This window comes from Empidonax traillii, unplaced genomic scaffold (assembly GCF_003031625.1).
Source record: "Empidonax traillii isolate 1590-97213 ecotype Southwest subspecies unplaced genomic scaffold, ASM303162v1 scaffold65:size4453928, whole genome shotgun sequence".
NCBI classification, from domain to species: Eukaryota; Metazoa; Chordata; class Aves; order Passeriformes; family Tyrannidae; genus Empidonax; species Empidonax traillii.
Genome location: NW_020955258.1, coordinates 3,621,820 through 3,647,122, shown reverse-complemented (window position 1 = coordinate 3,647,122; position 25,303 = coordinate 3,621,820). Strand labels below are relative to the sequence as shown.

General features: G+C 40.1%; 1 protein-coding gene across 1 annotated transcript in view; it reads left to right on the top strand.

Moving 5' to 3' along the window:
- Positions 1-19,903, top strand: part of UBE2E3 (ubiquitin conjugating enzyme E2 E3) — a 57,217-nt gene extending 37,314 nt beyond the window's left edge. Inside the window, exons 4-6 of the mRNA XM_027880244.1 lie at positions 15,247-15,379; positions 17,181-17,328; positions 18,318-19,903. Coding sequence (XP_027736045.1) covers positions 15,247-15,379; positions 17,181-17,328; positions 18,318-18,415 — 379 coding nt within the window. The 3' untranslated portion in view covers positions 18,416-19,903. The remainder of the gene's footprint in view (positions 1-15,246; positions 15,380-17,180; positions 17,329-18,317) is intronic.
- The last annotated feature ends 5,400 nt before the right edge of the window (positions 19,904-25,303 follow it).

Below are 25,303 nucleotides of genomic sequence, written 5' to 3'. Positions count from 1 at the left end.
GGCTATTTCAGAGCATATTAGGAGATTATCTTTTCACAAAGCCACACTCATAAAATTGCTGGAATAATGACTGAAATTTCTTAACATTTAAAGAACGGAAGCACTCATAAGTGTTTAAGGAATTCAGGATAGCATGGGGAGCCAAGTGCCCTGGAGGAAAACAGAGTAAATCTTTTCTTTATCATTAATGCACAAAAACTTAGGGTGGGCTTCTTAGAGCTGACAAGAGTGAGTATTCCCATTGCATGCAAGGAAAGCATATGGAAAAAGTCAGAAATTACTGGTTCATCTCTTCAGCGTTGACTGTCAGCAGGAGAATAATACTGGATTTTGCAGTACTTCTCATCATAGAATATATTTTAAACAGATTCTGGCTTTTAGTCTGATTGGGGAAAAAAATATTGTTGCTGCCCTAGAATTACACTTCTGGCTCCCGTGAGGCAAACCCATGTGGGCCTCAAGTTCTTCACAGTTCAGGAGCAGCACTGCTGTTCAGGTACTGCAGCTGCACTTCTGCACATGGGGGCAACTCTTCTACCCTGTTATCCTGAATGCTTTTGAGTGAATGAGCCTTTTGCTTCCTTTCTTCCAAAGGCACGAGGGATGTAATGTAGTAGAAGGGGTCAGCCGTTTCCGAGTTTTGCTGCTTGGGAGCTGTGGCCATATCGGCAAAGGAGGGATCACATCATTCTGTGCCTGCCAAAAGTGCAGCTTCAGGTAACCACAGTCCTCCTGGATAGCCATCCACATGTGAGCACAGTCATTAATTCTATGTTTGCCACTTTTTAGTCACAAAGGTTTTGTAGTTAATACTAGTGTTTGCTTGTAATAGCAGCTCAAATGAAGATTGTGATTTAAGTGTCACTTGGTTTGGGACGTCGCTGTTCCTTCTGTAGTTTCAGTTCCTATAAACTTTATGTTCCTTAATGCTTTTGAGTATCACCTCCTGAGAACAATATTTTAGGTGCTTAAGTTTGTCCTTCGGAGGGGGGATTTTGTAGCAGATAATCTTCAATTGCCAAGAAGTACAATGTATTTTAGGCTTATTAGCTAGAATGCATGCATCTAAATACATTTAAAACTGAGGGCTGAAAATGATTATTTAATCTACAAGATATACAGGGTAGAATTTGTATGAAATAAAAGTGGAGATACTGCTTCCAGTTTTAATCATGACACAGTCTTTCCAGAGCAGGTGGCATCCAGCAGTCTTGGTGGTTTGCCCAAGGTGAAAAGTTCTTTGTTTCTTTTGTCTAAAAAGCTTTAAATAAAACAACTCTGATGTTAAACAGGACATTCCCGCTGTACAACTACCAAAAAGTCTCTAGGCCTTGGGCATGGGACACATTTCCTAGGTAGTTCAGTCATCCTTTCTTCCATAGCACAGTCAGAGCATGGTTAGGCATTTGCTCTGCAATCAGCTGCACCTTTGGAGTTGTTGCCAGCCTTCTTCTGTGTTGGTTCAAACCTCTCCCGGCTCTGCCAGCTGGAGGATTCAAGTGAGTGGGGTCTCTGTTCCTGCTTCAGGCTAAATCCATAGAGTTACTTGGTATGTATCCCACTAAAATAGGTTATATCACACTGAGTCTCCTATGTCAGCAGTACTGCAGGAGCAGAAATACTCAACCAACTCTTCAATCTTCAGCTTATTCAATGTATTCCCCAAGAGGAAGCATTTGAAAATAATTTCCATTTTTGTAAATTGTAGACTTGAATGCTCAGTTCTCTGCAGAGTGTCTCTGCACTGCCACTAACGTTTACTTGGAGTAAAACTTTGCGGACGGAACTGTTGCATCTGAGCAAATGTCTGACTCGGTCCACTTCTCTTTTCAGCTCCCTATAAGATTTTCCTGTAAGTTATCCTCAATAAGCACAACATTTGACTGGCCGTATGTTTGGCAAAACACATAGATAATTTACAACTGTTGTTTGTATTAATTTTTGTAGTTTTGAAGTTATTTTAAAAACACAGCCTAACTGACTTTTTCCAGAATTAATAAAATTTCAGTAAATCTGGAAATGCCTGTACATCTGCTCGTATCTCCAGAAAAGTACATTTAGTTCATTAATTTCATGCTGAAGTGTTAACATTTCAGGTTGTTTTATTAGAAGAGAACAAAGAACTCCTGGCTTGTTGAAAATTTGTTACACAAAAGTAAGGATGAAAAGGTTCCAAAAGAGCTGATGCTAAGCAATGCAAACTGGGTGAAGTTGTGTAGATTGGACAGATTCACAAGACGTGGTAATTAGCTTCCAGCCCCTATGGAATACTGCCCTGTGAAAGCTGCTGCTGCTTGTGCTGGAGGGGGGACAGGAGGGAGATGAAGCATAACCCTGAAAAGCAAGATCTTGGTGTTCACAACTTATCAAAGGGCTATTGAAGAGTCTCCAAGAACCCCTTTGGAAAACTACCTCCTACCAAAAAAAATGTCAGCATTTCTCCCTTTGCACAGTTGTCTTCTCTGCTGGCATTTGCTTGGTGCAGTGGGGAGGAGGAACAAGCTGTCAAAGAGCTTTTTATGGCTTTCCCTGCCTGAGCCAGTCTCTCAGTCTGCCCCACAGCAGCTCGCTGTGCTCCTCAGGGGCTGCACCACAGTTGGGAGTTGCTGGAGTGGGACTGGCTGGTTACATCCCCCCACCTGGCCCAAAAAGCCAGTGATGCTTGGGACTGCTGTTAGAGCTGGGCACCTGCTGAGAACCTTCTCCAGGGAAGTAAGGTAGTGTGTCTGGGTGCAAGGACTCCAGAGCCAGGCCACAGAGTTTGATCCTTTCATTATTATTATCATTATTGTTGTTATTATTGTTACTGTTACTACTACTACTACTGTATTTTCCACTACTATTTTTTAAGTTTCATTAAGGAAGACTTAAGCAAGAGAGAAAACTTGCCATTTCAGTTAGTTTTGTAAGTTGTCTCTGGGGACCACCTATCTACACCCTAGTTATAGGATAAGTTGTGTTTGTGGGGTTTCTGAAGTTCAGGCATTACTTGTCAGAGACTTGGGAGACTACTTCTATACCCTGTTCTGTCCCTTACCTCTGCAGACACTTTTATCAAGTCATTGCCACGTCATGTTTATTATTCTGTCTGTAAACCAGAATTTTGATCCTCTTAAATACCTGCAGTTAGGATCTAAATTATATATTTACTACTACTTTTTTGTTATTGTTAAAAATATTTAAGAATCTAAACATCAGTAATGAATACCACCAGGCTAACTTACTAAGAAAAATGTTTATCCTTTCAACTCTGAATCTGTTAAGTATTATGAGCAGGCAGCCTGTCTTAAGTTAATTTTTCTTGCAGTGCTGCACTTCAAAATTAGGCATTTACAGGAAAGAAAAAGCTTTATTGAGATTAGTTATCAGAAAGAACATTATTTTTTCTAGATTGCAAATGAAAGCCAATGTGTGCTTAATGATGTTCACAAATTATACTGACTGAGAATATGAAGGAAGTGGAGTTATATATCAATATATAATACTAGGATATGTTGGGAGAGATTATACTTAATTTGTATATAACTGATGAACTTTGCAATGGTAGACATTAAGTGTGTTCTTTCCACTGATAAATCATGGTTATATCCTCTAATAAAAACCATACACACTCTGAGCCTTTTCTTCTTAAGATCACAGCCATTCCGTGTCCGTGTTGTAGCATTATCTGATTCCTGAATGCAGTGCAACTGGTGCTGCAACCTGAGCTGTTGGAGAGAAGGATTTAGTGCCCAGGGTCAGTGCCGTCCACGTGCTTTTGATTTGCCCAAGGTCTGAGTTGCTGTATCCTACTGCAGGAAGTAAATGGCCGCTCTCCAAAGAGCTGTCTGGAATCTGGGATGTGGGAGAAAATTACTTTTCTTGGAATGAAGTTGCAGCATATCTTAGTCCAGTGGTACCAGTGGTCCAAGGCCTACAGCAGAGTTCTGTGCAGGTCACAAATTCCTTAGCTTGTCCTGAGCAGTGGCAGCTCCCTTAACAGAGGGGTTCAAAGCCCTGTTCCCAAGGCTAACCCAAACGGCCTCTGAACACTACAGCTGTCTCCACAGAGAATATTTGCTTTGAAGAGTACTCATTAAATTAATAGTGTTAGAGAGAGCAGTAGTTAGGCTGGATCTGGCTTTTCAATAAACAGATTTTACTGAGTGAGACTTGTTTCACTTAGATGTTTATTGACTTTTTTTTCCCCCAAAATGATTATCATTTTCACATTTTTCTTTAGTGTAGTACACCTTTGTGGAGTTAAGTGAACTCATATCAGACATTGATTTCTGTATATTTGTATGCATGATGCTTTCTCCATTCCTTTGAATTGCTATGCTTCTGGAACTAAAGCTGGTATTCACAGGGGTTTTTAATGCTTTTTATCCACAAATTACATTTATATATTCTCCATACCGAGTGTTTCTTCAGCTGTCTCTAGTTCTGCATTACACAAAACAGATTCCTATTCCCCACTGCTTTTGTTTTGAAACTCTCCAAATACTCATATTCAGTAAAATGTACACTGCTAGGCTGATGTTTTAGCACCCCAGTCAGGCATATGCTTGGTACAGGACGGTTACTGCTCACAGTGTTGGGTCACTCTACAACTTACCTACTACAATAACGGAGTAGGTTGGTGAAGAATAAGAGAGAGGATCCTGAGCCTCTACTTCATAAGTAGAACACTGCAGCTTCAGAATTGCACTTGCAGGGTAATTCCAGCATGTTTTAGGCCAATTGAGGTTGAGCTGCTGTGGCTCACCCACTTCTGACCTGCTCTCCGCTGCAGTAGCTCTTGTGCTGATGGCATCCATGCCAGTCTGCAGCCAGCTGCTGTTTCCAGGCGTCCTGGCAGCAGTCATGGGTTACTTCTCAACCCACTCAGCACCACAGAGCAATTTGGAATGGGATTTCACAAGCACCACTACAGGTGTCAAGGGAGGGAACTGGTTTTGCTGGGGTTAATTGGTTGTGGGACAGCACCGGTCACCATGCACTCAGCTCTCCTGGAATGTTTACACCCCAGAGATTCGCTTTAATATATTCAGATTGGCAAAAGTCTACTTGCAGAATTGTTTTGTTGAAAGCACAAAGTTAAAAAAACCACCCTAATATCAAATAATTGATTATATATGTAAAAATTGTCCACAATTGTAAACTCCTGCCCAGCATTGAATGTAAAGCTTGTCATCGTTTTGCTTTAAGCAGAATTTGAAGCTCATAGCCAGAGTTCTGATGCTTCTTCTAGAGCACAAATCTTGTTGGGAAAAAAAAAAAAAAAACAACCAACAGTAAAAATCTCATTTAATCAACCTTCAATGTAGGAAATTTTAACCAGTGTGGAGACCTGACTAAAGACAGGCCTTCTGAACATTTGACTTTTGTGTTGAACATAGTTCTTGTTTTTTGGCTAATCAGATTCATGCCCCTTCAAAATAGGTAACTGCTTTCAATTCCAGTAGTCGACATAGTGACCCCAAGCATGTTTGGAATGGAGCCAGACATGAAGAGGTATCTCTGATGTGGGGAAAACCTTGTTATATGAACTGGGAAAGGGGAATTTTTTTTTTTCTTTTTATTTTTTTAGAAATATAGCCTTTTACTAGTTACAGAGATTTCCATTAGGATTTTATGGTGTCAAGTTAGTCATCTGACACAGGCAGCTATGGCACAGCATTTTCTGGTTTTTTAGGCTGTACAGCCTGATGTGGAAATGGATAAAGGCAAGAGGGAGGAATTATTTAAAAGTAATGATAGAATTACATTTGGGAGAAAGCCTGTGCTAGAAGGTTGGGAAGACTGACTTTGATGATGAAAATACAGACTTCCTTTGAAGGAAAATATTCAGCGATTGCTACAGGTTAACATTCAGGAAGTTAGTATGAAACAAGTAAAAGTACAAAACTAATATGCATATATTAAAGGTTATTAAATCCCTAAGTAGGTGCTTCTTTTTCAGGCTATTAATGTGTGGTAATGCAGGCAGGCTATCTGTCTGTCTGGTTTTGTCTTTCATCTACTTCTTTGTGGGCAAGCTGGAACTTTTTTGCTAAACTTGAAAGCTGATTTTTTAGAGAAGAAGGGAAAAGGCAACTTCTAACTATATTGCTGTGAAGTGAAGGAGAAGCCCAATCCCTGACATCCTGGCGGTGGAGGAGGAGGTTCTGCTGTGGGAGCACCAGGCAGTGGGTGTTCATCTTCTTGACAGGTGGATACACCCGCATTTCCACAAAGGAGACTTCTCAACAATCCTTGGTCCTTCAAGAAGAACCTGAATAAATTGTGTTCTGTAAATTGCACTTTATCCTTTTATGATATCAGAAAAAAGTTTTTCCACGACATTAATGGCGTTCACAAGTTTAATCACAGACTCTGCCTTTAGGTTTGAATTGTCAGATGGTGGTGATTCTCTAATTCAATAATGTTCTTCCTGTCTGGAAAAGCACTGTTCAGGGGTGTTCCTTTCAATTTTTGGATGAAGATGCCTTGCTTAGAAAAACCATAATCCGCAGGGCTGTAGAAGATTTTTTGTATTTGAAATTGGCTAATGGTTAGGTGTTTGGGGTAGATGGATAGCAGGGAATTTCATTTGAGCAGCCTTAGTTAATTTCCAGGCTTAATCTGTTGTTATTGTTCCTAGGCATGAGTATTTACAAGTTTACTACATTTTTAAAGTCAGTTGTATTTTTAGATAAATTAGAGCTTTTAGTAAAATTCTTTTAACTGTTCTTTATTCCTGTATCTGAAGGGTGCACATAAAGGATGTTGGGAGCAATAGGTTTTCTTTGTTGTCATGAAATTGTCATTGAAAATACTGGTGCAAAATCCTAAACTGGATTTCTTAGTGTCATTTGGCTTTTTGATATAAAGATTTTGCAGTGAATGATGGAGGTGACTGGTGTCTAAAACACGTGGATGCCACAGACCCACTGAGTGATCTACTAATAATGTAATCTCAGTCCAGTGGGTAAGGTGGTGGTCTGGCATTTAGGAGATTTATGCTGCAGTCATACTCCACAGCACACGTTTTCTGGACGGCATTAACCAAATGATCTTGTATCTGAGCGCCTCTGTTTTGTGTTTGTGGACAGAAGCCTTAAACTAAGGCAACACAGTTTCTCAGGTACCGTGTGATTCTTTCAGTATGAATTGCAAGAATTGGTATGGAAGCTAAACATATTGAAGAATAAAATATGCCTGTATCCCAAATGAGTTTTGTTTATATTAGGGAGTTGAGAAGGATCTCTCCAATGGAAGAAAAGCCAAATTTTCCATTTTTACTAAATTCAGTTTCATCAGTAATTTTGAATGGAAGGAAAATGTAAACTGTGTACCTGCTAGACAGATTCCTTCAACAGAGTGATTTGGCCTTAGTGCAAATTGAGCTTTATACCAACAGCAAGAAAATAGTATGTTTTGACACTAGTACCATTGGTGTTTCAGCACTGATGACAGGGAGCTGATCTTTCATTTTCTGCTAAATTACAGCTTTGTTATTATAAACACATGGCGGAGTAGCAGGAAATGTTTCCCTTTACTGGCTGTCCTGCTCTGTGTTTTAATAGGTAGTATGGATAATTTCTCCCGTGTAGACATGTGAGAGGGACTTGCATGCAGATTTCAAGTTACTTAAAATATACCAAATGTTCAGCAGGAACTTTCTTTATGTCTGTGAGTGCTGAGATTTCCTGAGTTGTTTTGAAAAACAACTTATGTTTGGTAAACTTTTTTGTGTATTGCCTGGGTACAACTTCTCTATCAAGAGCATAGACAGGAGCAATCTAATAGGTTTTGTTACATGGTTTGAATTCAGTATTTCTGTTTTAATTTAGCAAATTATGTTCTGGGATTAGTTATTTTTCAAAATAAAAATTACAGGAACTCTGCCTCTGTGATTGGCTAGGGTTGTTCTGGAAGATGGAAAGAAGCTGAGCAGACTTGTAAGAGTAGCAAGAAAGGTCCTAGGAACTAGCAGGAATACAAGGAGGAAAGTAATGTTGAGCAATGAACTAATTTAATGGGGCTTTTGGCAGTGGAAAAACTGCCAGCTTTCCAAAATACATTACTTGGATTATCTACATATTACAGCTTTAAATGGAATTAGCAAATGATTTCTTACTCAGCTTTGTTTGGTAACAACAGTGTATATTCTGCTACTAATGGCAAGTTTAGCACTGGAGGTTCTGCTAATCTAAAACACGTTTCTTTCTCTGTAGCGTGACCAGTAGCAGATCTGCACTCGGTCAGATTCCCCTCATGGCACAATCTGACATGAGCCAAAGAGGTCGCATGATTACGTTTCTAAACCAGACCACACAGACTAAAGTTTATGCCCTGTACTGGCTGCATGAGGGCAAATGATACCTGATTAGGCACAAAGCTAATCCATTGATGTTTTTTGAATGTGTACAGTTTGGCCAAGTTAGTTTAGGTTGGATCAGCCCTTTGCTTCTAGTAGCCATGCTGCTTTTGATCTGACAGGAGGAGCTCTCAAGTTGGATTTGCTTTGCACTGAACCATGTCCTCAGGCACAAGTCCTGCACTGCTTTACAACCAGCTGAATTATCAGGGGATCCACGAGTTAAAAATAGGGTTTATTTTTTTTAAACAGTAATTTCTAGATTTCATTCTTAAGGGCATGCTAGACCTTAGGGAAGTGACAGAAGAAAAGGTTTGTACAGTGAACCAGACTCTGTGTATCCTCATTTCCACGGAGCCTCTGTGGATCTGCTAGAAGCAGTAAATAACCTTTTCTGACAAACAGATGTAGCAGGTAGTTCAGTGGCAGGTAAAATAAGAACAGTTGTAGCTATAGAAAGAACACAATCTCTTGAAATCTTTTCTTTGTAAAAAATTGCACATAACCTGTAAACCTTAATAATAGTGAGCACCTTCTCAAACAGCGTTTTCAACACAGTTTTGATACCTTGCTACAGACAGCCTGCATGTCCAACCTTAGAAGAATGCTGTAGTCCTAAAACTGGTGCTATACTTGTAGCTCTTGGCAGTGAAACTGGTATGCTTTCTGTGTCTAGAGGATGTACTACCCAGATTCTGTAAGCAGAGGTGCTTAGGCACTGGTGCTGATAATATGAACATTCAGAATAAGTACTCCAGAGAGCCCTGTAAACAAGGCCTTGAAAAATAAAGAAAATGGAAATTTGTGTCCATGCTTGACACAGGTCACAGAGCTGAAAGCCACCCACAAACTTATGCCTTTTAATTAATGTTCATTTTCTTTTTTTCACTCTGTAACCAAAAATACAAGAATACCTCCACACTTGGGAAAAGAGAATTAAGAAATACAATATTAAGAAATAGTGGACAAATTTTCTAAAAAATATTGAAAATATCAAAGCATGAAAATAATCTGAGCATCCTTCCTTTCTCATGTTTAACATTAAAATACAACTACTGGTAAGTGATTTGTCCTCTCTCCAGGTTTCACTGAGTAACTCTCAGACAGCTTGCATAGACAGAGATCCTTCGGTGAGATTATTTTTTGTTCTTTAATTACCAACAGCATGACAGTGTGTATCTGTAGCTAGATAAAAGGCAAGTGTGCTACAAGATTGTGTGTGAAAACAGAGCTAGACAACCCTTTCTCACTGCATGGAGGGTGAGGAGGATTTTCTCAAGTACTGAGCTTAGCGCCTTGAGTTAGGAACCAGGCTCCCCATGCAGTCAGTGAAAAGTAGATGTCACCAGAGGGAGATGGAGAACCTTGGTTGTAGGGAGTTTTTAGGTGCTCCTTGTGCTGCAGAGTCACTGATCTCTATCCTGATTGTCTGGGAAGTCTGAGATGCAAACATCAGTGTCCACACTAGATATCCCACGTGGTAGATATGAATCTCCTCCTCTGTGATAAGCTGGAGTTGCCTGAGCCTGGGGCATTCTCCTGCCACTGGAAATGAGCTCCTCAAGCTCAGGAGCTTAGATGGTGAGGCAGACAGACTCACTACCCGTGGGATCTGTGTATTTGCCTGAATTGTACATGCTGATAGGATCTGTTGCAGCCCCATTAGTCTCAAGTGGTGTAGAACATCATCCAATAGCTTTAGCTGAGACATTGATGTCCAAAACAAAGTTTTTTGTGCTGGTAACATGCTGAGTGCTTTTTTACAGTAGGATTTGTAAAAGTCAGTTTCTGAAGCTGTGTTGTGTATTTTGCAGAACTTCACTATGTAGCATTATGGAGCACATGTTTGTGGATCATACTTGAGGGCATTCCTTCTCCTTTCCTTAGTATCTTCAGTTGAAATAAAAAAAATAATAAAAAAAACTCTTTCCACTCTTAAACACTGTCTTCACTAAGATTGCTGTAAAAATTATAATTATGCTATTGTGACAGAGTTGTTGTAATTGAGCAGACTGTGAAGGGCTTCGGGAATTTTGCTGAATCTCATTTTGGGATAAACGTTTGGGAAGGATGGAGGTAGCTCCTTTCCTACCTAACTCTCACTCCAGGTGCCCCATTTGGTTTGTTAGCTGCTGTCTTTGTGATGGTTAAAGGTCTTTTCCAGCCTGTATGGTTCTGTTATTCTGTCTGCCTGAGTATCAGACCTAAGGGCAAAGCCTTCGAGAGGAGAATGTGGGGAAATACTCCACCACTTTAATCTGTGCTATGTGGGCACCCCTGATGATTTTCTTGAGATGTAGACTAGTACTTTAGTTTTGTGGTACCAATGGCATATGAATGTTTTAGGGTCTGACAGACTTCACTGTCAGAAGCTTCCAAAAAAACAAACACACCCACTCCCAACTGAATCCTATTACAGATCCATATTCTGTATCATAATAAAGCATAACACAGAGTTAATATCAAATCTAGCTAAATTACATTTTCTTTCACTCTTTTTCTTCTTAATTATCACAGTCTCAGTATTATGAAATTTCATTCTGTTGCCAAATTTAGAGCCTCGTGTTTCAGAGGAGTGCTGTTGACAGAAGCACATTTAGCAAGTGCAGAAAGCAACATGCTACTAGCATCATGTAGATTAGAAATTTCTTGTCCTAGTTTCTCATCCTGCAGCTAGTTCCATATGGGCAGCTTCAATGCATTTTGATTTAATGAATTGTAACAAAAGCTGAATTTGGATTTCTGTAACCACTGCGTCAGGAGTCTTAACAGGCTGGTGTGAATGCCACTGCATCCATGTGAATGCTCATTACACTGTACTGGAAAAGCTGTTCTTCATCTTCATGAAACTTGAGAGCCAGGGTTCAGCAGAGTTAGATTTGAAGGACCTGGTGTGAACCCGTGGTTTAACCTCACATCTTTTCAAATTCACAATCTGAAGTCACACTTGTAAATTAAATCTCTTCGGTGGACTAGCTTGGCTAGGGCATGGTTATAAATCCTTTGTCTTATCTGGATCAGGTATACATCCCTCAATAAAGTGGCGTAATGAATATTTACTTAGGAAGCAGATGCAGCCAGTTAACTTCATCTATTTTTAAAAATCAATCCAGCCTTAATGTGTGAAGTAAAATCTCATAATTTTGCAAATAATATTTTGTCATTAAATTGCTTTGTTATTTTGTCCGAGATGTTTTTAACCCACATTGTAAAAAATTAAGCAAATGGGTTTTTCATTGAGAATATACTGCTGGTGCCTTTACCGGATTTGTGATGTCCTGTAAGCTAATTTAGGAAGGCAGCAGGCTGTCAGCAATGTGCTGCACAGATGTGCTGTGTGGCTGAAACACTGAAGTTGTCATCAGACAGTGATCTTGCTCCATTAAGATTTTGTGTTTAGGAGAGAGTTTTGTGTTCATATGGAGTCCGTGGGGGAAGTCATAAAGAGCTGGATCTTTCTGTGGTAAAAGGAGAAGAGGAGAAAACCCACGTAAGCTCCCCATTGTAGTGCTCTGCCTGGGGTGTTCTGTCCAGTGTGGCAGACAGTGAGAAAGAGTCCTAGGCTGTCACTCATCACAGTTCTCAGGGTTTAAGGTGAGATGCTTGAACCTATGCTTGCAATAGGACAGTGAGTGTCTTGAACACCAGGAGAGCTTCTGGGAATGAAGAGCTCAAGGACAGCCCCTACAAGTGTCTGCTGTACCAGCCTCTTCAGTGCCCAACAGGAGGACAGTATTTCTACTGGGTGTATCAAAGAAATAGAAAATTGAGGACAGGTAAAGCTTCCTTATTCACAGTCTTCAGCCTGAGTTTTTTTTGCTGTTCTCTGTGGGAAACCAGGGAGTGGCAGTTCCCTCCTTGTGTCTTTCTGCAGCCCTGGGGCAATGCTCTTGGGTGATGGGAGAGTCTGGAGAGTCAAGGCAGTGACACTGTCTTGCAGCTCGGTGCTCAACCGAGGTGTGGCCTGAGGCAGGACTGCACTTTTCCACTCTGCCTGCAGTCATCCAAGTGGGAGTAACCCCACTGTCCTGTCCTTGTGGAAATCACTGTAGAGGCTGAGAGTGCCATGAATAGGTCTGGTATCTTCTGCTGAGTTGCAGAGAGTGTGGGTTTGTTTACATCCAAAAGAGATTACCTTGGTATCTCTTTTGAGATATGAGTTGAACAAAGTTGAGTATGGCTGGCTGAGGGTGATCCCTAGTGGAACTACACAGGTTGTAGAAGCCTACTGTGATGTCGTGTGTGTGTCTTCTTACACCAATAATGTAGCAATTGCAGTGATTTTCAGGCTGCTAATGAAGCAGGGGTACTTTTTACACCACTGAAAGTGAGACACCAGCTGTTAAGTAGAAATTTCTCAAACCTCATTCAGATGTAATGATTTACCACTTAAAATTTTCTCCTGTGTCTCAATGTGGTTATTGTTACAGTTTTAAGTTTCTGTTGACATTGCAGAAATTCTTCCTCAGCAGTTAGGATGGGTTTCAAACACAGCGTTTTCTTCCTCTTACAAGGCTGGGACCTTGTTACCTCTCTCATTTTATGGCCCGATCCTTTTATGTATTGCTCGTGGGAGTGGAGGAGGGCAGCAGGCAGAGCAGGCAGAGCAGGCAGAGAGCCACTGCACTTACCTTGTGGCTACCAGCTGATAGATGCCGCTGCTCTGACTGGGCAAGTGACTTCCAGATAGTTTGGCACCGTACTGGTACCACACTTAATTGTGAGTGATTCACTGGGCTGAGATATATCACTGATTTAATTCATCTATTTCATTATTCTGACTGAATTGCATCCAGCTGTTAGAGGTGTATGAAAGCAAGGTACCTGACACACAGGGCAAGAGCATTAACCTCTGCATTAAACTGTTGAGACACATAATGCTGAAACTGAATTGCTCCATAGAAATTTGGTTTTCAAGGACAATACTAATTAGCTGTATGTTTGATGAGTGTCAAGAATTAATCTAAACATTTCAGTGGCCTGTATGGGTTTAAATGTTGTCATTATTGCCCCAATATTTTCAGTTCTTACATTAATTGCTTTTTAGGGAGCGTGAATAAAATTATCTTTTGGAGTGACTGACGGTACAAATGGTTCATTATATCACAAAAAAATTATCTAATATTTTTCTTCCACTTGTATGCATGCATTGCAAATAGAAAGGTGAGTGATTTTAGACCCGAACTTTATTTTGACATCACTTGAAGTTATTCTTTCTGAACTGTCCTCTGGAGGCCAGCACTCCATTGTTACCCACTTTCATTTTGGCAACAGGAAAATAGCTACTGCTTCATCAAATAATATTTTGTTTTTAATTAAATAGGATGTCAGCCAAATTCTATGATTTTTTTGTCCTGTTTATGAAAGGCTTGCAACATTTGATACGTGAAATGTCTACAAAATAAAAAGCATCTTGGAAAATTAGGAATTGAAAGGGAATTTGTAATCAAAATTCAGCTTTTGGGTTTTTTCTCAAATATGATTTTAAAGTGAAAATAGCTAAATTTTTGGTGTGGGGATTGCAGATGCATAATGCAGACTGCTCATATTCCTTGTCTCTGATGATTGTCTCCACATTTGACTACACAGTAAGGATGAATGTCCAACATGCCGTGTTACAGACTGCAAACGTATGTATGACAAATATGTGAGGTGACATTACATAGGAAGAGCCTTAACACTTGGAGGTCTTGCAGGGAGGCTCCTCTGAGTATTGAGCAATTCCAGAATCCACAAACTCCCAGGCTACAGTGTGGTGCCGTGCCCTGTCGCTTGCTTCATGTGCAATCACATATGACAGTCCTCTGTGCCTGTTCCCTGGGAGCACAGGGAGGGAAGGATGAGGACACTTCACCATTTGTCTGTGAGATGTAGGTGGGGCCTGGGAAGCTGCTGAGGAGGGGAGAATTGAAAAGATCTTTTACAGTGCTATGTTACTGACTTACTGACATAGATGTGATGAATTTACCATGTCTGTGTGAGCTCAGCAGTGTTGTTTCCCATAGCAGTCAGTTTGGATCTCAGGATGTTGGATTTAGGCCCTTTTGTGGAAGGTTCGGTTAGTTTCTATCCAGATTTACTTGCATATTTGATTTTTTTTTTTTTGCAAGAAGGTTAGATGGTTACTGTATGATAATAGCATTAATGATAGCTCAGAAGTCAAGAAAATGCTGGTTCATTATCCCTTCTTTCAAAACTTTACTTTAAAAATTAATTATGCAATAACCTTTTCCCTAGTGAGAAGTGCATTCAGTATTGTACTTCTTAAAATAAACTATTTTTGGCTCTTTGTCTCATTGCCGATTGCCCAGAGGCATAACACAAATATATCCTGAAGAAAACAGTTATTTGGAATGACAGTGCTGTAAGAAGCTCAATTCCATGTTACTTGATTCTCTCTCCCTTCCCTAGTGTTGCTGCCCAAGGGTGTAACATTTCACTCTGGCCTATGAAACAAGTGACAATAAATGTGTATCAATGTACTTGAAAGTCCCATTTTTTATGAAGGTGTGATCTGTTAAATGCTTGGAGAAGATGAATGTGGTCAAGATGTACATCTCCTTTGTGTATGAGTATTATGTCACTGGAAGGGTGTGATGTAGAACCTCAGAGCAACCACATACTCAAAGAAGCAGATCTGGGCATCTGTTTCAGACAGTGAAGTTCAGTAGTTCACAATCACTCTGTTTCATTACTATATCTCCAAAGGGATTGCAGAGCACCCAGCTTTGGTGCCAGTGTAAAACATTGAGCCCGCTGAAACCAGCTGGAAGTTAGGCAGATGTGAAAGATAGGCAAGTGTTTTTTATAGAACAAAATGGAATGGAGAAGGAAATCCATAAAATGCCTCTCTCTAAGGTACATCTGACTTTCTTTTTCTCTCCTCTTTGTTCTTTATGCAGTGCCGGTCCTAAAGGAGATAACATTTATGAATGGAGATCTACTATTCTTGGACCTCCAGGTTCTGTATATGAAGGAGGTGTTTTTTTCCTGGATATCACATTTTCATCTGACTATCCATTCAAGCCACCAAAGGTAAGGGTAAGGTTTTTACTGTGTTTACCATTTTTTCACAGATGAGGAGAATGTAACTTGCAGCCAAGTGAGTGCACATCGCTTTCTGAATATCAGATTTGTTTATGGTCTCTTGAAAACTACAAGGTCCAAAATCTTGGCTTGCAGTCTCAGAAAAATCTTGTCTAATTTATTTCCTCATTACCACAGTCCATTTCCAAACTTCACCAAGTGGTAAATGAGATGATAATTCTGATCAAGAGGTAAGAGTCAAGAAATTTTAATTCTAGTAGTAAACAACACAAGATCTCCTTATGCTTGCTTCTTCTCATTCCAACTACAAAAATATATGTATAGTAAAATCTTTCTGTTATAAGCCAGATTCTATATTAAATATTATCATGTAATTTTTAGCAAAATATTAGAAAGCTAAAATAAGTTTACATAGACAACTAGAGTGTTATATTGTGACTCCAAATTGGGTAAATCGCTGTGATGATTTCCATTATTATAAAATATCTGTTTACTACTGCTAAGATGTCTATTTACTACTGCTAAGATATCAAACAAAACTTGTTTGATAATATTTTTAAACAAAAGCTCTTTTTATTAAATTAAACTAATCTTAACTTAAAATGTCAATTCCTGGATCAGAAATAGTATGAACACTTAACAAATTGTAATTTAGTAATGATATCAAAGAAATTAAAGCTTTTCCCTTCTCCCCTTCCTTACTGATGAATTACAACTCTTGACCAAGTCACCAGAAAAAACACTAGTGATACTCACAAAACTAAATACATTCTACCACACAACATTGTACAACTTAATGGCTTTTGTGGCTCTAACATTGTTATAAATCAAATACCTTTTTTCATTCCCAGAGTGACTGCAGCATGAAGAATAATATACACTCTCTATATTTCACAATTCTCTGAAACCCACACCATTTAATATGTTCTGAGTTAAGAATGTTATCATGAAATGATGATGCAGAGTTTTAGACAAATTCCTCATTCAAATCTTGAAGGTTTTGGGGGTTTTTTTTAGAGCATGATAATTTTTGAATTTTCAGGAAACATTGTAGTTTTCGCCCACTGCATCATTTTGAAAAAGAAAAATTTCCTTATCTTCTCGTGCTTTGTGTAATTAAAGCACTCAAATAGTTATTTGTGCAGAATAATGCTCACATGCTCTATTGATATTACTCTGAAATAATTTAAAACCAGGATGGATTTAGTTAGTGTAACAGCATTGTTTTGGCTGTACATTATATCCTGCCTAATGAAGGGTAAGACAAATATTTCATTGCTAATTTAACAAGAACAATACAATACTCGACTTTTAAATGCTATTATTTTAATATTTTCGTGGTCTGTATTTAGGATTTTGAAAGAAAGAAAAAGATCAACTTAGACTGCACATGCAGACAAATTCTGTCAGCTTCTTCACCTTCAGAAACCACAGTAAAGTTACATTTGTGATCAGAACATTCCTGACATGCAATGTGTTTGTTAAATACCTACAGTACTATAAAGTAGATCCTAAATTTTTTGTGGGTACCAGAGAGAGGACCTGTGTGAAAGCAGTTTGTGCACCTAATCTCTTCATGGTAGGTTTCTTTGGGGCAGCCATGGCTGCAGTCAGTGCTCGCTCCTCTTTCAAACAGTTGTGGTTGAGAAGATGAGCAGAGTGGAGCTGCCTCCACAGAAGCTCTGCAGAACTGGGAGCACCATGGGTGCTGTGGCTGCTCAGAGCCAAGGGGCACCATCCTGTGCAGCCCTGAATGACTCTCTCCCTGTCTCTCATGTCGTGATTCCAGGTTACTTTCCGTACCAGGATTTATCACTGCAACATCAACAGTCAGGGAGTCATCTGTCTGGACATCCTGAAAGACAACTGGAGCCCTGCTTTGACTATTTCAAAGGTTCTTCTGTCTATTTGTTCTCTTCTGACAGACTGCAACCCAGGTAAGGAGCTGATAGTTCACTGGGTGTCTGCTCTTGGTCGTTTGACTCAGTTGCTATGGAGTGTAATTTGTCTATTTGATTGCATGTGGATTAAATAAAATTTAGTATTTTTAAAATTTAGGATGAAACACTCCTGATTGGATGTGGTGTCCCACATTTAATGGTGCCTCTCACTCCTGTATCCCAACAGAATGTGAATAGCATTAAGTCTTTTTTTTTCCCAAGGTATAATGGAGAAAATGAGCTGATGTCATTGAAGGTCTGTATTGCAGGAGCTCCAGCAAGTGAGTGGTTGATCCAGGAAAGCAACAACATTCTCTTGAGTTATAAACTCATAAATCCTGCATGTCAGAAGGGGCCACAGGAAGTCTCTTCTCTTAAAACAGCAATTTAAAGGTTTAATCTTGCAAATATGAGGGAGGTGATGTTCTGGGAGATTTCTCCCTTTTTCAAAGAGAGTTCCTTGTTCCTGTTGGGAGGGAAGGAACTCCTCTGGAAGCTGTACGGCTTCTCAGCAACAACTGTGCCACCAGTGTCATTATGCAATGAATGCCAATTGCCTGCAGGAACTGAGGGCAGGAACTGAGCAGTAGTGCTGAGGTGACAATACAGAAAGTGCTCATGGTCAGGGAGAAATGCATGAACCTCTTTGGTACAAAGGTCTGATGACTTTTGAAGCAAACTGTGTCCCCTCGGTGTGGTGCTGCAGCCCTGATGCCCTCACACACACAGGTCCTGTGCAGGTGTGTGACAGGAGTGCACCAGGCAGCACTCACTGAATGGCCCCTCCACCCAGTGGCCCTTCCACAGGAGAGAAAGCAGAGCACCTGAGTGGGGCAAGATTCATTCCTCTATAACTCTATTTTGGAAAGGATGCTGTATTTTAAATCATTTTAAATCATTTTAAATCATATGTTCATTTTGGTTTGTTTTTTTTATTATTTTAGTTGTTTAATGGTTTCTGATGCATTTTCTCCTGCCTTTTGCAGCTGACCCTCTGGTTGGAAGCATAGCCACTCAGTACCTGACCAACAGAGCAGAACATGACAGGATAGCCAGACAGTGGACCAAGAGATATGCAACATAAATGACAAACTACTTGTGCAGTGTGAAGGTGCAGAAGGCAACTTTGCAGTGTGCAACAAATCTTTATAGCCTTTACAATACGGACTTCTGTGTATATGTTATACTGATTCTACTCTGCTTTTATCCTTTTGAAGACTGGGATACTGCCCCCCAAAAAAGGTAAATGCTATCAAGAGTAGAAGTTTGTAGCTGTAGATTAGTTATGTTTAAAATGCCTACTTGCAAGTCTTGCTTCTTTGGGATATCAAAATGTATTTTGTGATGTACTAAGGATACTGTTCCTGAAGTCAACCAAATATTATAGTGCATTTTAGCCTAATTCATTATCTGTATGAAGTTATTAAAGGTAGCTGTAGATTACTAGGAATTATGTCATTTGTATTAAACCCAGATCTATTTCCAATATGTGGTACATGCTGTTGTGAAAACTGTTTTAACTTTTACCTTTGTCAGTTTGTAATGAAAGGATTTCCTTTTTCCCTTTGTAGCTCAGAGAGCACCCAGTGTATCATCTCAAACACAATAAACATGTTCCCCATGGAGTAGTTTCTTTGTTTTCCTATTTTAAATTAATATTTTAATAAATTTAATTATAGTAACAAGGCAGGGCCAATGTATCACAGATCCCTGTGGATTATCTTTAAATTAATATACATAAGCAAGGGTTTGCTGTAAAACGTTTAATGCACACCTGTGGATTGTTTAAGTTTTCCCTGTTTTGTTTTTAACAGAACAAGTGAAATTTCTACAATTTTCTTAAATTTAGTACTTTTTTCTTAAGTTAAAATTGCATTTTAAGCAAAAGAGAGCATTGCATATGCATGCTCCAGAAGTTAATGTAGCTGGTTGCTTCAGGGACAGTCCTGCTCTCAGGACAGCCTGTCTCAGTCTTGCTACAATCTTCTTTTTCAGGACCAGGGCCAAGTTTAGGGATAGTTTGGTGCTTTTGTTTCTGAGTAAAGCAAGTTGGACTTGCTGATCTAGAGAACTACAGTTACCCATTGAAAAAGGTCGTCCAAAGCATGATTGAACACTGTATCGTCTGCCCAGAAAAGAGATGAATATAATAAATTTAATCAGATTTTTCTGACATAAAAACAGTTTCGGGGAAATGAATCTTTGTAAGTAAAAACAGAATCTGTAAAACTATTTTAGACTCCTTTCTCCCCCTTCACTTTCTGACTTGGAAATTTTGTAACATCTGTAAGTAACAAAAATACAGCTTTATAGTACATACAGTTTAAAAAGTAGAGTCACTAATAGTTTTATAATTTAAGCTTTTATAGGTTGCCAGTCACAATATTGATTATTAAAAAAAAAAAAAGAGACTTGATTTCTTTAAATGATTTTTTAAATTACACTTAATTTTAAACTTCACAGTCTCCCTTACTATCTGGTGTTTTTGGAGGTAATGTAGCACTTCCATCAATAAGATGCTCTGCTCAATTAATATATGAAATCTGAATGTTAAGTTTAAATACTAAAGCAACAGAAAAAATGCTAAAGATTTAGATATAAAGTTAACCATCACTATACAAGTCCCTGTTTTTTGTATCACATAACCTTAGACCATGAATTGTCCACCCTTCTTTAAGTATTTCTACAGATTCCTAAAGGTGGCTTGAAGAACTGTGTATCCCAAATATCTTGACCTAGAAGCCAGTCTCTCTTGGTAGCTACAAGATAGCTTTAGAGTTCAGGTTATAAAGTGCAAAAGGGAATGAGAAATGGGATCTGGCAGGTGAATATGCCTAAGTCAGGTAACACACTGATGCCAGGAGATGAAGTGCTGGAAATCACTGCTGAAGGTGACCAGAGTTTCTCATCACATCATTGGATGTGTGAGAAATAGCACAGATTGGCAAAGAAACAAGGGGCTATCACAGCTGGGCTGGACGTCAGAGTCTGCTCCCTGCTGACCATTAGTGCACTCGTGGGTGACACGGTGCTCCTGCAGCACTCCAGTGACCTTCCAGTGGAGAGCAAACTGTGTATTTCACACATTAACTGTGTTGCCTACAGAATTTACAGATATTTATATCATAATATAATATGGTATAAAAATGCAGGTTTTAATTCTAATTTTAATATATTTTGGTTTTGTATTGTACCTACAACTTCAGATACCTAGGTGTACAAATGGGATGCCTTGTTAGTGTTGCCCCATCTTGCCTTCCTTGCAATTGGATCCTTTACACTGAATTCCCATCCTTCTTTTTTTTTTTTTTTTTTTTTTGTTGGTTTTTTTTTTTTTTTTTTTTTTTTTTTTTTTTTTTTTTTTTTTTTTTTTTTTTTTTTTTTTTTTTTTTTTTTTTTTTTTTTTTTTTTGGTTGGTTGGTTTGTCATGATTATGTTCTTTTTTAATGTAGTTTTTTGTGTGTAAATTTTATATTTACTGAAGTAAAGGTTGTTTTTGTGTAAACATTTAAACTTTAAAAAAAAAAAAGAGAAGAAGCTAATTTTGTTTCTCAAGTTCTCTCTGCTAAACCATGCAGTAGAAAGAAATTTGTATTGTTAAATAAATCAATTAGTTGTTAAATGAGAATGTGTGTCTGTTTTCATGGGGAGGGAAGAAATCCCTGCTGGAAATATATTCAAAATATCAGTTGCAAAGAGCATCTGGAGTTTCAAACCATTTCCTTCCTGGCTCTGCTGGGGGGAATACTGGAGACTACCAAATCACAGAACTGATCCTCTTTTACAGTTTTAATTTTCTGTTTCATCTTCTTATCACTGGGCTCTGTATTTGGGGAAAAGGGAACTGAAGTGACATCAGCTGAAAATACTGCACATCCCCTTTTCCTCTCCATTTTGGATGGGCTTTTCTATTGTCTTTGGGATTTGTGGGGGAACACATGCACCTGTCTGGGAAGCTGCCCGAGCTGGTTTCTGTAATGATCTGACAGAAGGAGATCTCATGTGGGAACCGGCTGTCCCAGCCTTTGAGCTGTGACACTGCTGAGGAACAGAGAGGGGCAAACACCTTTTCAACTGAAGTGGTGGCTACATTCAGAGCAAATCGTATCAAATGAGACGGGATGAGTAAATATAAGTGTATTAAAAAGAAATATATTTCATACTATGAAAAGGCAATTATATATTAGCCTTGTTATTTCTGTGCTAACATGTTCTTGGTGAGCTGCTTCATATTCTGTGTTGTCTTAGTGATGTGTGGTGCACCTTACTTGGAGACAGTCTCACTGATCAATCACTTCTAAAATAGTGATTGTTCCAAGTCTACAGCCAGGAAGGGAAGGGAGTCATAGAAAGCAAGACTGCAGGGTACCCCAAGCCAAGGGCCAGGCTTGCACAGCCTCATAAGGAAAGCAGCAACTGAACCGTGTGTGGTTGGTGCTCTGCTCCCTCCCTGTCTCTTGGGGGGAAGAGGAAAGTCTTCCACGCTTTGTGGCACACCAGTTCCTGCTCTGTACCAGCCTGTTTGTGGCCATGGTATTGCAGAAAGTGAGACCAAGCTTCTCCCTTTCTTCACCTGTGGGACCCAGGTTTGTGTCCTCTCAGCAGTGTTCTCACTTGCCTGCACCGTGACAGGAGAGCTGCAGGGCTCTGGCTGAGGGGCTTGGTGCTGGCTGGGTGCAGCTCTGAGCCACAGGGCAGCCTTGGCTGCGCGGCTTCCCCATGGCCCTGCCCAGGTCACCACAGCACTGTGGGGAGGAAGCTGAGCCCGCAGCAGCTTCTACATTGATCTTGTGGTCTTCTACCCCTGTGGTTTCGTCTGCATGGGCACGAGCAGCAAAGGACTCCTGACTTCAGACTGAACAGTGAATTCCGTCTTGCCTGCGTTTTCTTCAGCAAAAATTAGCACTGGATATTTATGTGAAAGAAGGAAGGCTTATGCAGGCATCCTGAACTAAAACAGTTTCAAAGGCCAGTGACAGTAGCGTGACTAAAAGGAGATTTGATTCAGCTGTAAGCCAGTGTTGTGTTTCTGCAGTCCATGCTATAGCCAGGGAAACAGATGCATTTGAGAACTTGGTGCTGCTTTGTGTAGTGTCCCTTCGACTCCTTGGTGGCACCACTTGCATTTGTATTGCACTGTAACTTCCAAGGCTGAACCATGGCTCCCTTTCCTTCACTAACCAACCCTGATTGAAAGTGGCTGCAGAGGGTCCCACGACAGCAGGACACATCATGGAATAGGGCACCTGTTCTAAGGGAAGAATTGAAACAACAGCATGGGTGCTTGTACTGCTGCCTGACTTTGCTGATGTTGATGAGAACTGGACATGTTTAACTCTTCAATGCATTGAGCTTAGGTGCCAGGGCAGATAGTGCACTTGGAAGATAATGCTGGAACATTTGCTTTTGCTTTTTTATCCTTAAAGAGGGAAACCAGCTTCAGCTTGTCTCTGCATACATGCCTCTGGAGTGCAGTTATGACTGCCTTTGTTGCTGGGTAGAATAGATGGCATCCAATGTAGTAGTAACAATTTGGGAGATCCTGAGAAATAACTGCCAGGAACAGATAGAATAAGAGGTGCAATATGAAAAATATACTTATCTTCTCACCTCTGGGTGACCACAGGCTCTGCATCTAGAGAGGTGTAAGATGTGATAGGACCACAGGCATGAATATAAATACATAGAGTTGTCTCTCTTTCACTGTTGTTGCTACTGCTCTTCCACAGCTAAGGTGTGGACAGCCCTATTTGTTTATGTAGTGTTTTTAAGTATTGGAGAAGCATTTCGTAATTTTTTTGTCCAAGGTAAATATATCTTTAACCATTCTAAATTATTACCATTCATAACATCCCTTGACAGTAAATGCTACAGGTGAAGTATTGGCAGTGTGGAAAAAATACTTTGTTAGGTGATTATTTCATGCAACCTGCTATGTAAGCGCTTCATTTTATGTGTTCCGGTTTTGTATTGTGAGAAATAATGAGTAATTGCATCTGTTCTCCTTAATCCCATTTAGGATTTTATGTACCAACATTATTATCAGTTCCCTGTAACCTCTTTTTTCCAGGCTGAAAAGTCTTCATTTATTTAATCTCTGCCTGTATGGAAGATGCTCTGATTATCCTGGTCACCCTTGTCTGTACATTTCATGATTCTGCTCTAGCTAATTTAAAGGAACGAGAGCTCCACACTGTATGCAAAAGGTGAACTCACAATTCATCTGGAATAATGTTTTCTGGTTTGGTGTGCTTGCCTATTAGTTTGGAATCATCTGCCTTTTTGACCATCATTGCTTAGCAATGTCTTCATTAAGCTGTGTTCAGGGAGGCTGGAATTTTCTGAGCAATAGGTAATTTAAACTTTTCTGTGGGTCTAACAAATTTGTCTTTCCCAATATTGACTTTTTTGTATTTATCAGCACCACATTCATCTGTGATCTTACCTCCCAGTTCTCAGTATCATTAAATCCTTCATGACTCCTGGCAATCAGCTTTAGTTTAGTCTGCCTTGAATATTGACTCTCTGTGTGCTGCATGCACTGGGGGTGGGAGGTAACAGCAAAAGTAATAGCAAAGTGCAGTGGACATGTCCTGTCTGCCAAGAAGTGAGGGGTCCCCGAGGACAAATTATCATCTGGCTTCTGAATGGCACAAATGAAAGCAGCTGCCAACTGTTTTCATCAGTCTGGGCTTTGTCTCCCTCTACAGAACAAATGTCAGGCCATTATTTAAAGAGGAGCTCAGCGTGGGTAAATTTCCAGAGTGCTGAATGAGCTGTCATCCTGCAGATTAGTTTTCTGGGATATCATACAGGTAGACAGGGATGAATTGCAAATCTTGTGGGAGATCATTCCTCGGAACATAGCAATTGGATGTACTCTGAAGGATACAGTTGGATTGGAAATCCGCAATCTAGCGTGCGTTCACTGAGCCAGGCAGCAACAGTGGGGCTGGAAATGCAGAAGTGACAAATGGGAGTGAAATGAAGCTACTGTTGAAGTACAGCGGTGTGTAATAGCAATTCTTACACTGAGGAAGGCAGCTTCTTGCAAGCACAGAAATCTAGGCTTGTGTTTATGTATTCCAGCATTTTAAATACATGTACATTTGAGAAAATTGGAGCCAAGCTGGGACTCTCTTGATTAGCTCAGTTGGTTGGAGCTGATAATGCCAAGGTTGCAGTTCAATCCCCATACATTCAATTCACTTAGGAGCCAAACTTGATCCCTTTGGATCCCTTCCAACTCAGGATATTCTGTGATTCTGTGACTGTATACTCAAAAAAAAGGTCCCCAGTAGTTAGGGTTCCTAATCTATAGGCAGTGGAATTAGAGTGACAGATTATTTTGAACTTGCAGTTTGTTTCTGAGAGGGAATACTAACACACTCTATGCTCTTCTGCTGTTGCCTGGGTTTCCCTGTTAGCTGGGAAGCCGATGTGCTGCCACTTCACTGGAATGGTCAGTTATTCCATATAAGTGAAACTTTTATTCTATTCACTGTTACATGTGGCTGTTCCCAAATGACTTTTTTTTTTTTTTCAACAGTACAGATTTAACCAAGAATTAAAATCATTAAGGTATCATTTAAGCCTCATTCAGCGATAGAGATGATATTTTTACTGTAAAATTACCTGAATCACGTTTCTTAGAAACATTGGTGTCTGAAATTTGCCGTGAAGAAAAACTAAAGCCAGGACAAATCAAGCCAATCGCTGACCTTTCTGGTCCAGCTAACCTCCTACCTTTCCACGGGGACAAACAGGCAGACGAACGCCGTGCAGGTTCCTTGCCGGGCTGGCGCTCCCGGGCGCGGCTGGCGGGGCGGCGCGGTGGCCGCGAGGTGTCGCTGCCGCACCGGGCACGGCCGAGCGCGGCGCTGACGGGGCCGCGCTGTGCGGGCGGGGCCGCCGCGACCCGGGCACAGCCCCGGGCACGGCCGGGCGGGAGGGCACGGGCACCCGAGCGGGA